General features: G+C 42.3%; 1 protein-coding gene across 3 annotated transcripts in view; it reads left to right on the forward strand.

The window, feature by feature from the left end:
• Nucleotides 1-1,503: 1,503 nt before the first annotated feature.
• Nucleotides 1,504-12,557, forward strand: part of SELP (selectin P) — a 42,653-nt gene continuing 31,599 nt past the window's right edge. For all 3 annotated transcript variants that reach the window (XM_025393893.1, XM_025393883.1, XM_025393902.1), the window contains exon 1: nucleotides 1,504-1,598. In XM_025393893.1, coding sequence (XP_025249678.1) covers nucleotides 1,596-1,598 — 3 coding nt within the window. In that variant the 5' untranslated portion in view covers nucleotides 1,504-1,595. The remainder of the gene's footprint in view (nucleotides 1,599-12,557) is intronic.

The raw sequence follows: 12,557 nt of genomic DNA on the forward strand, positions 1-12,557 counted from the left end.
GTTTCCCCTTATAAAACCATCAGATCTCGTGAGACTTATTCATTACCATGAGAACAGTATGAGGGAACCACCCCCATGATTCCATTATCTCCTACCAGGTCCCTCCCACAACCTGTGGGAATTATGGGAGCTACAATTCAAGATGAGATTTGGGTGGAGACACAGCAAAACCACATCACTGAGGAAACTGAGTCATAGGGAGATTAGTAACGCCCAACACAGCTGGTAGGTGGTGGAGCTAGGCAGTCTGACTCTGGCGTCTGGACTCTGAACTGCATCATGCTGCCAAGAAGTTCCTCAGTTTTTCATCTCTCTAAGCTTCCCTTATTCCCCTACAGTCATTCCTTCAACAGCATCTCCTTCACAATCTTTTCTACTTCTACTATATAATTAATTTCTTCTTCTTGGTACCAAATTCCAAAGTGCAAATGCAGCCTCACATGCCCTAATTCATCTTTACCTTTAGACTTTCTTCCAATGTTTCTACTTCATTCCATTTTAAATTTATCCATGAGATGCCTATTTACAAGCTGTAACCATCATGAAGTGAATGAAGAATAATACCTACTACTACACAATAGAATTCCGAGAGTATAAATAGGAGTTATGGCCTTCTGACTTGATACTAAATACTTGATACTTGATTTTGCTGTCTGAGATCTAATCTGAAAAGTAGTAATAATCGCTAACATTTGTTGAGCGTCAATTGTGGGCCAGGTGTCATTTCAATCACTCTCTACATATTAACTCATTTGATTTTACAACAACCCGGTGAGACAAATTTTGTTATTCTGTTTTACAGTTGAGGAAACAGAGGCATAGAGAGTTTAAGTAATTTGCCCAGTGGATAGCCAGAGGCGGAGCCAGGATGGGTCTCAGGCTGTTTAACAGCATAGCTCAAGTCTTAACTACTATGCCAACAGCTTTTTGGTCCTACATATTCCATGGGAAGAGGAAAATAAAAAGGTATCTATTTGTATACCTTTTTATTTCTGATATAAGAAGCAGAATTTCTTTCATGTGACCTATGTCTATTTAATACGTCATTTTGAAACTTACCAGTAAACTTCCCCAAGTGCCAGAAAACCGTTAGTGGCTTTTTCCTTTTCTCTCTAATTTTTATTGTGCTACTATTTTTGCTCCTTTCCCTCAGAAGGCTGCTGGAATAGTAAACATTCACTGACATTTCACGACAACTGGAAAATGGGCACTGGAAAATCACATTATGATTAATTCAAAGCATATTTTCCAAATGTACGACTTTAAATTGGGGCTTATATCATAATCAAAGGAAACCTTTGTGTATGTACTGTTACCATGTTGCTCAGCACAGGAGTGATTCACTTTGCCCTGTCTCCAGACCATCTCCCATGGAAGGGGGTGACCCCTTTGCCTCTTGGCAACCACTGTTTCTAAGCTGCCAACATCATCCTCGCATTATCAGCATTCTAACTTCATGGGAAGGGCTGTGGTGAGTTTCTGGAATGTGAATAGGAAGTTGTTTTTCTAAACAGCCTGACACTGAGGGGAGGCAGTGAGACTATAAGAAGTCCGGGTTGGGCGGAAGGCAGAAAACCAGCAGAGTCGCAGAGGAGATGGTGAGTTCATTTTTTTTTCTGCATGGGAAGTGGTTGAAGTGAGTTGGAGTGGTTTGGGACTAAGTCAGGCAGGTAAAGTTTCAGAAAGTGAGGAACAGCAATAGCCATGGAGTTTTATGTTGAATTGCCTATTAGATTTTGTGAGTGCTTTGAAACTTGCTGTCCACTTTGACCCTCCCAACATCTTTGTGAGTTGAGGTTGCTATTTCTATTTTACAAATAAAGTCATTGTGGCTTACAAAGGCTGTGTTTTATCTAAGCTGCACTGTTAGGCTACATGATGTTGGGATCTGGGTCCTGTCCTCTGGCTCTGCAGCTGCTGTTCCTCCTACTGGAATCTACGGGGGCTCTCTGAGAGTAGATCATGGCAAACCTGTCACCCCATTTTCCAAGACTGCACTTCTGTCTGGGATAAATGATGGAATAAATGGAAGACTGGGCAACTGCCCTGGGACAAGCTTACAATGGAAGAGTTTCTCATCCCCATCCCTCCCATTTCTTTCTGTGAGCCTATGAATCTTCTGGGACTGATCTGGAATATACACATAGTTTCCATTTCTGCCCTAAGTCTCAATCTTGTTAATGACTCAGTTTCTTCTTTTATAAAATGGATATAGTAATAATACTCTATAGTTTTATCATGAGGATTAAATAAGATTTTGCTGAAAAGCATCCAGATCTGAGCCTGACACATAGTAAGTGATTAGTAAATGTTAGCCATTATTGTTACAAGAAAAAGAACAATCTTAGGAATGGTGGGGTTTAGGATTCAGGAAAGATCCAAGGATAGCTAGGCATTTTGAACTCAGCAATGTTATATGCACCTAGATAAAATGCATATGGTTAGGCTACTTCTAATTTTCCCCAGACTTTCCAAGAGTATCCCACATAGTCCCAGGGTCTGAAATCCTGCAGTCTGTGGCTATGGAGGAAACAGGCAGCTCTCTTGTTTTTGAGCACCTTTCTGTGGGACTCCAGAAAAAAGTACCGCATACATCTGATTCATCCCACTTCTTTGCTTTACTATAGCACACTTTTCAAGTACTTATAATGTGGGGTTCCATGTTGGGGAAAACAGGAATGAGAGTATGATAAAGAGAAGAGGAAGGAGTTTGAGCCTGTCCTAAGTTTGAACCACAATGACATAAGGATATGAGTTACTTTTGTCTTATCTTTTTGCATGTCATACTTCTGAATTGGTTAACTTAAATAAGCAGTTTTTCCTCTCTTCCTTCTACTCTCCTTGGTATCCTTCTGTATTTCAAAGGTATGAACTTATTGGATCATAGAGTTCTTTGAGATTTTGATGAAAGTTACAACTTGTCTTTCCCAGATGAAAGCAAAAACATCCACATAAACACCAACCTTTAGAGACAACCGCAGGAGGTTCCCAAACCTCTGTGTGGATCCCAGGATCAGAACCCTTCTCGATTGCCTCCTGTGCTCTGTGTTCAGAAGCCCCTCTGTCGGCACCCTGAAACTAGGCTTGAGCTCTACAATGAAGTGCTAAGACCCCAGCCCTGGAATTGTTTTTAGTATATCAAAGACAAGACCTCTTCCTTTCCCTCTGAGCACATTTGGCCCCAAAGATTCAGAAACCTCAAACTGCCAGTGTAAGTTTTGCTTCCAGTTCAGAGAGTGGCTTTAATTAACTTTTAGGACCTGAGAAAATGAGGATAAGGTTTTTCTGGTGGGGTGTTTTCAATCAGATAGATCTCAGAGGAGTAACACCTGACTGGGAACTTCTAGTTAAATTGCATTGATGTTTGTCAAAGTTTTAGCAGGCTATGGCTGGGCGCAGTGGCTCATGCCCGTAATCCCAGCACTTTGGGAGGCTGAGGTGCATGGGTCACTTGAAGTCGGGAGTTCAAGAGCAGCCTGGCCAACAGGGTGAAACACCATCTTTACTAAACGCACAAAAATTAGCTGGGCATGTTGGCATGCGCCTGTAATCCCAGCTACTCAGGAGGCTGAGGCAGGACAATCTCTTGAACCCAGGAGGTGGAGGTGGCGGTGAGCCGAGATCATGCCACTGCACTCCAGCCTGGGTGACAGAGCAAGACTCGTCTCCAAAACAAAACAAAAAGTTTTAGTGGGCTAAGGAGCAGGTCTGGATTATTTTCCATTTATACCTTTTAACCACCTTAGCTATGTGGCTTCTAGTCCTTACTCTTCTTTTCATTACCTGTTTTTCAAAATGCAACTAAAATAGTTCAGACTCTCCTGGGCTGGCCACCAGCTCTTAGAATGTGCATCTTCAGAGATCTTTTTTTTTTTTTTTTTTTTTTTTTTTTTTTTTTTTTTTTTTTTTTTGAGACGGAGTCTTGCTCTGTCACCCAGGCTGGAGTGCTGTGGCCGGATCTCGGCTCACTGCAAGCTCCGCCTCCCGGGTTCACGCCATTCTCCTGCCTCAGCCTCCCGAGTAGCTGGGACTACAGGCGCCCGCCGCCTCGCCCGGCTAGTTTTTTGTAATTTTTAGTAGAGATGGGGTTTCACCGTGTTAGCCAAGATGGTCTCGATCTCCTGACCTCGTGATCCGCCCGTCTCGGCCTCCCAAAGTGCTGGGATTACAGGCTTGAGCCACCGCGCCCGGCCTCAGAGATCTTTAAGTAGAAGCTTATTAATCAAATCCTCGAAAATCAAAATGACTTACTACATAAAAAGCTGTGCTTAGAAAAAACCCTGGACCTAACCCTAGAGAGTAGGTACACAGTGGTTTTATAAATGACATTCGTTATATTGTCTTCAAGGTGTCTAATCTCTCTGATTGAAAAGTAAATCTGAAACTTTATGAAGTCAAATGCAGAGCAAATCCTTACTATTTGTAGAGATATAACTCATCTCCGATCCAATAGACTTTTTAAAAAATTTAAGTATGGTACTTTATTTTTAATGCTAATATTTTACTCAAAATAATGGCAATTAGTAGTCTAAATTAAGTATATGCTTGGATTCTAAATGTTGATGTCCTAGGTCCCTTCCTGTCTATATTCATAATTTGCTCTTTGGCTTAGAGACAACCTCTTTTCTCACTGTATTTCTTTTTCCACTCCTAAGCTGGGCTACTCGTATCTGTGCCACACCACTACCACAACCACCATCCAGAAACATAAGGGAACTAATGTATTAGCTGTAATAGCTTGTAACATCTGGGCTTTGCTACCAACAAGTTGTATAGTTCTGCGTCCTCCATGACTCTCATATTCACCTCCCCCATTTGCATTCCCACTGATGCCAGACCAAACCAGTCCCTCTTTAACTCTCACTGGACCATTGCAATAGCCTCTTATTTTGCAGTGCAATCTCCCTGATTCTAACTCATTAAAAAAAAAAAAAAAATCGTACCACTCTCACCCCTATAATCTCAGCATTTTTGGAGGCCAACAAAAGAGTTTTGCTTGAGCCCAGGAGCTCCAGGCCAGCCTGGGCAATATAGTGAGACCTTATCTCTACAAAAAATTAGCCGAGTGCGGTGATGCATGCCTGTAGTCCCAGTTACTCAGGAGGCTGAGCTGGGAAGATCACTTGAGCCTGGGAGGTGGAGGTTTCAGTGAACCCAGATCATGCCACTGCATGTTATCCTGGGCAACAGAGCAAGACCCTATCCCCCAGCCCCCCGAAAAAAATCATACCACCATTAAGTGCATGTGTTCATGATACTTCTCTGTTCAGAACCCTGCAATTAGAGCCCTTCTGCCAACTGGTATTTGTGACCCACAAGATCTGGTTTCAAACTACATTTTCAATTAAACTCGAGGACCTCCCAATCTTCAGCAGGCTGGAGTGCAGTAGCGCCATCTCAGCTCACTGCAACCTCTGTCTCCTCGGTTCAAGTGATTCTCCTGTCTCGGCCTCCTGAGTAGCTGGGATTACAGGCCTGTGCCACCATGCCCGGCTAATTTTTGTGTTTTTAGTGGAGATGGGGTTTCTCCATGTTGGTAAGGCTGGTCTTAAACTCCTGAACTCAAGTGATCTGCCTGCCTTGGCCTCACCAAGTGTTAGGATTACAGGTGTGAGCCACCCTGCCCAACCTCCCTTGGCTTATCATTGCACTTAGAATAAAATCTCATCCGCTTGTTTTGGATCCCAAAGCCCGATGTGATCTGTCACTACCCCCATCTCATATTTTTCTCTCCATTGCTCATTCCATTCTGGCCACACTAATGTCTTCATGTTCTTTGAACACACTGCAGTTTGCTTCCACCTTAAGGCCTTTGAAATAGCTTTTTCTTCTTCCTTTAATGCCCTTCTTCCTGATTCTCACTGACTGGTTTCTTGTGGTCATTCTTCTCTCCACTTAAACATTATCTCATTAAAGAGGTCTTCCCTGACGTTCCTGACCAACATAGTGACACAGTCATTCTATCACATAAGTTTCATTTCCTACCTAGCGCTTATGGCTATATTCTACTAATATTTTTCATGTTTACTTGCTTAGTACTATTGTGTAGTTATTAGTATTTATTTCATTGTCATATCTACCAATAAAATGTGCATTCTATGAGGACTGGAATTATGTCCGTCTTCACCATTTTATTTGTTCACTTAGATGTTATCACTACTGTAAAAGTAATACACTCAGTTATAATTATTATGCATTTTTCCAACATTTTTCTATTTAACATATTTTTATCTTTCAGTCATTCCTCTGCCATTATTCATTCATTCATTTATCCATAAAATGTTTGTTAAGCATTGAGTATGTGCCCTACCATGGCTGGGGATTCAGACCTGAGTGAATAATGGTCCTTGCCCTTGAGAAGCCTCTGTCAGTAGCTTCCTCAGTTGTATACTCACATGTTTGTTGTGCATTTAAATTGTGGACCTTCTGCTCAAGCGAATATTCAGAAACGGAGATGTTGATTAGAGGACATTGGAAACAGATGACCATAAGGAGGTCATCTTTACTTCCCAGTAAAGCAGAAGAATGAGAAGAGAACAGGGCCATGGAAGTGGGAACCTAGAGAAACCCTTACCTCTGCAAGGGAAGGCAGAGGATTGAGGTAGATTCAGAAGACTCAGAAAAGTTTCTCAAACATTAGAGCAGAAGAACAACAGAAGAGCTAAGGGAAGCATTTTAGGCAAAAGGAAGTAGTGGTATTTATTGCTACAGAAAGGTCAAGGAAGATAAGGGTGGAAAGTCTTCATTTGGTTTGGTAATGAGGATGTCAGCAATGAAGTTTGCAGGAACACTTTGCTAGGATGGTGGGGCAGTGGGCTGGAGAGTAAAGGGGAGGCAAGGAAGTTAAGAAAGTTTAGCTATAGAGGAAGGGGAGAAATCGGGCTGATATGGGCAGGAGGACAAAGGGTTAAGGGAAGGACATTGTTTGATTCTGCCTTCTTAAAAGCACAAAACTGTAGTCTACAATGTAGACAAAGAGAACAGCATCTCGTTTCTGTGGCACTATTCTTGCCAACTTTGTAAGCCACCTGAAACGTGGCAAGCCATGGGACACCTACTAGCCTCTGGTACCTCCTTCTATGAAAAGTTAGGTCAAGGCATTTGCTTATTCCACTTTCTCTCTGCTTCTTTCTTTACCCTGCAATCATTATTAGTTTTTTTTGTTTGTTTTGTTTTGTTTTTTGAGAGTCTCACTCTGTCGCCGAGGCTGAAGTGTCTTGGCTCACTGCCACCTCCACCTTATGGGTTCAAGCGATTCTCTTGCCTCAGCCTTGCAAGTAGCTGGGACTACAGACATGCGCCACTATGTCCAACTAATTTTTGCATTTTCAGTGGAGACGAGGTTTTACCACGTTGCCAGGCTGTTCTCGAACTCCTGACCTCAAGCAATCTGCCCACCTTGGCCTCCTACAGTGCTGGGATTACAGGCCTGAGCCACCCCACCCAGCCTAGTTCTTTATTAAAGTAAAATTAAAGATAATCATGGTGCTTAATGAAGGCTTACAGAGGCACAGGATGTTATTCTAATGACCCAGTCTCTGACTCCTTTCCAGCAACTTCCAGTTGAACCAGGCTTCCAGAGCACATCAAAGACTAGCAGAGCATATGGATGCTTCTAGAGAGGAGTTTCCTCTTGTTTTGGTACTTAACTTGCTTAGTGACACAGGACAGAGCAGCATCCTGAAGACTATAATGCAGAGTAGGAGCAGGTGTGAGAAGGCCTGCCCACCCCAAGCAGGTTTTAGAGGAAGATTGTTACTTGAAGAAGATTTTTAAACATCATCCATTCTCCACACCTCCACACAAAATCCTTGTCAGTTGCCTTACAGTTAACACAGAATCTTGAACTCGGGCCCCATTATACATGGACAGATTTAGTAGGTCATGAACCATCTGAGATTGTCTAAAATACTGCAAGTATGCATATGTTTTGAAGAAGTCTGACCATGGCTTTTATCAGATTTTGAAAATGCATAAGCCCTGGAAGAATAAGAATTACTGTGTTAACCCCATGTACATTCAGGTGAGCAAGCTTGGGCAAATCATTTACACTCATTGAGTCTCAGCGGTGGGGAATGGTGGCCGCCCCATCTTAGGCATTCATGGTCTGAAGACTTACTGCAGAACAGCAGATAAATGCTAAGTTAGCTTGAAAGTGACCTTTATGGTCTCCCACAAGAGACCATAAGAGGTGAATCTTGGTATTTGGTGATGCAAAGAAACAGAAAACTATGTCAGATTAAAGCAGGGGATGCACACTGACTTGCATTTTCCTTTCTTAGATGTTGCGCCCTTATCGGAAGCACTGTACCAGTCCTCTAAAATTTTAAAATGTTTAAAACAAGTTCTCTCGCTCTCTCTCACTTTCTGTTTTGTCTCGTGTGGTACAGAATTTGCTGACGAAATTTTGCTTTAAAAAAGTGTAAACAAACGAACAAACAGGTTAAATGGGAAACATCTCTTTTTGGAAACTTTGTTTAAACCACATCTTATTTAAAAGTTTAAACAAACAAGCCAAAACAGGAAACAGCGGGTAGAGTTGACCACTGTGATGGGAGACTAGGAGACTCGCCGACTCCCTCGCCCCACACACTCTTGTGAGCTGGCTCCAAAGCCAGGGAAATCCCTAGAAATACTCTGTTCAGGGAGAAAACCACTTCCACAGGAAGAGTACCACTAAATTTAAAATCGTTGCACTTGTCCTGCAATCTGCCTGAGTAGAGGCAGAGCCCAGGTTCAGAGACAAGCACTTAGGTCCCTTCATGAAGCCTGCAGAATTGTGCTCTTCAGCAGCAATATTTTTGCTCCTATACCTCCAAAAATATCCTGGAACACTACGTTACCTCTTACACCTTTCTAAGTGGAAAGCTACAATTTTTAATCCCAAATTTTAAAAGCAAAAGAAGATTGGATTTTCCAATGTATTACAAAAATTAGACTTTAAAAATAAAATTGTTACATAATTTCTTAAAGTACTATGGAGTAAAGTACTAGCGTGATCTGCAATCCTCATCACTTAAAAGACCATAAGCAGGCTCTTAATAATAATAAATTTTATATTATTCATTTTTCTTTCCTTGAATACTTATTTCTATCCCACTTCTACATTATTTAGCCTAAGACAACCCATTTTAAGCTTAAAGTATTTTCTTGATTATTGCACTTCTTTGCAAAATAAAAATATAATATAAAATTTTAATTTTCTACAACCATAAGTCTCTATGTGTTAAAATGTTTTTCTATTCTATTGAGTTAGCATGACAGCTACTTTTAGTACACAATTAAATAAACTAAGGTAAATATACTACAAGTTTTGACAAGTAATTTAAACCTTTGTATTTAAATTACTATTGAAGATTGGTCTCTAAGAGAGGAGGAGCTTTCTCGTATTTGTTCATATATCCATAAATGAATATTATTTATCAACAAAATCCGACAAGTTTAGCATCAATATTATTCCCATATTTCATTTTCAAGGATTTAAACACTGAGAAACTTCATTCATATGAATAAGTAAATGGAATTAGAAGTTTTATTGTAGCAATGTCTCAATTCCTTGAAGTCCTTCCAAGTTATATGCCCCAAATTACATAGTGATTTAATATCAAAATTTAGTCAAAGCTGACAACTTGAGTGCTCCCTCAAAGCTGATGAAAGGAAATAAATGGAAATCACCATACTTGAAAAAGGATTTGCTGCAATATCATTTAAAATATTCAAATTCTTAATACCTATACCAATAGTTTGAATCATCTTTGGCATACGAATGTATTTATTTATTTATTTATTTATTTATTTATTTATTTTGAGACGGAGTCTCGCGCTGTGTCACCCAGGCTGGAGTGCAGTGGCGCGATCTCGGCTCACTGCAAGCTCCGCCTCCCAGGTTTAGGCCATTCTCCTGCCTCAGCCTCCGAGTAGCTGGGACTACAGGCGCCCGCCACCACGCCCGGCTAGTTTTTTGTATTTTTAGTAGAGACGGGGTTTCACCATGTTAGCCAGGATGGTCTCGATCTCCTGACCTCGTGATCCGCCCGCCTCGGCCTCCCAAAGTGCTGGGATTACAGGCTTGAGCCACCGCGCCCGGCCATACGAATGTATTTATATCCAAGGGCAAAGCTCTAGAATAAATAAGAAATTAGTAAAAGGTATAATGTTTCTCTTGTAAAGCGGGAGAAAGGTGTATTTTAGGCAAATTGTTTTTAAGAAAGTATATATGTGAAAGTTGAGAATCTGAATATAGATTTAATTAACATTCTCTTTGCTTGTGAAACCCTTGGGAAGTCAGCCTTATCCTGGTTTGAAGATTTCTGCTTCAGCATTTGGAATGGTGCACTTTGAAATGTGGTCGTAAGAACAGTTTGTGACACAATACAATTCAGAGAAAGCAGTGTGGTTAGTTTCGCACTAAGGGATTATCTGTCACTCTACTTTTTGTGCAAATAAACAGCACCATAAATCATAACGTTATGATACTCTCAGTGTTTAATCATAGGTCCTGCAGAGATCAGCAGCTTATAAGAACACAAAATATGCCTATTTACCAAAGCAAAGATTCAGGAGCTCCCAGATGAAAAGTTCTAGGCTTATGACATAACTCCGCTCTCTGCATATCAACTGGTTTGAGTTGAGTTCTGCCTGGTATCTGGTCAGGCTGTAGTCAAAAGTGCATGAACACATGCACACACACGACCCCACACTGTCCCATGCATCCTACATCATCCATCACTGGGCGTGACACACACACAACCCCACACTCTCCCATGTACCATACATCATCCATCACTGGGCATGACACACACACACACACACGCACACATACAACTCCACACTGTCCCATGTACCCTACCTCATCCATCACTGGGCATGACACACACACAACCCCACACTGTCCCATGCACCATACATCATCCATCACTGGGCATGACACACACACACACACACACACACACACACATATACAACCCCACACTGTCCCATGCACCCTACATCATCCATTACTGGGCGTGACACACCACACAACTCCACACTGTCCCATGCACCCTACATCATTCATCACTGGGCATGACACACACATACACACACAACCCCACACTGTCCCATGCACCCTAAATCACCCATCACTGGGCGTGACACACACACACACACACACAACTCAACACCATCGCATGCACCCTACATCATTCATCACCAGGACATGACACACGAGCACATGCGCAACCCCACACAGTCCCATGCACCCTAAACCATCCATCACCGGGGCATGACACACACACACAACTCCACACCATCCCTTGCACCCTACATCATCCATCACTGGGGTGTGACACACACACACACACAACTGCACACCATCCCATGCATCCTACATCATCCATCGCTTGGGCATGACACATGAACACACACACAACCCTACACCATCCCATGCACACTACATCATCCATCACTATGGCATGACACGTACATACACACACAACCCCACACCATCCCATGCACCCTACATCATCCATCACTGGGGCATGACACACACACACACACGCACACACACACGCACACACACAACCCCACACCATCCCATGCACCCTATATCATCCATCACTGGGGCGTGATACACGCACACACACAACCCCACACCATCCCATGTAGCCTACTTCATCCATCACTGGGTCATGACACACACATACACAACTCCACACTGTCCCATGCAGCCTACATCATCCGTCACTGTGGCATGACACACACACACACACACACAACCCCACACTGTCCCATGCACCCTACCTCATCCATCAGTGGGCATGACACATGAACACACACACAACCCCACACTGTCCCATGCACCCTACACCATCCATCACTGGGCATGACACACACACACACACACAACGCCACACTGTCCCATGCACCCTACATCATCTGTCACTGGGGCATGACACAGGAACACGCACACAACTGCACACCGTTCCATGCACACTACATCATCTATCACTGGGTCTAGACACACGAACACATACATAACCCCGCAGCAAATTGTCACAGACCAAATTGTGGTCTATAGCAATGTGGAATTTCTTTACAGGAGAGATTTTAGGTAGCAGTCTGACTGGGATAGTGACAAAACTGCAAATGCATAGCAAATGCACTGTTTTTATGTCGATGGTAATGTTGGAGTGGCTTTGGAGGGGAACCAATGTAGCAGCTAGGCTTAGTCAAGTCACACTTTACCATCCACAACAGCAATGCAGCATGGATTTAGAAGCCTGGAGGTTAATGAAGGTTAAAAAAAAAAAAAAAAAAAAAGAAGTAGAGTGGAAAGAGCTCTTGTTTCAAAGTCAGGCTCTGCTACTGTCATTCTGAATGTGTTATTTAGATGCTCCAAGCTTCAGTATTTTCAAGTGCAACATGAGGAAGTCGCAGAAGATAAGCATCACTAGAACTCAGTTGATATATCCAGGACCAATTTATCCAATAGGTACAGTAGACAGTTTTTTTTTTTTTTTTGAGAAGGAGACTCGCACTGTCGCCCAGGGTGGAGTGCAGTGGTGTGATCTCCACTC

This window comes from Theropithecus gelada, chromosome 1 (assembly GCF_003255815.1).
Source record: "Theropithecus gelada isolate Dixy chromosome 1, Tgel_1.0, whole genome shotgun sequence".
Taxonomy (NCBI): Eukaryota; Metazoa; Chordata; class Mammalia; order Primates; family Cercopithecidae; genus Theropithecus; species Theropithecus gelada.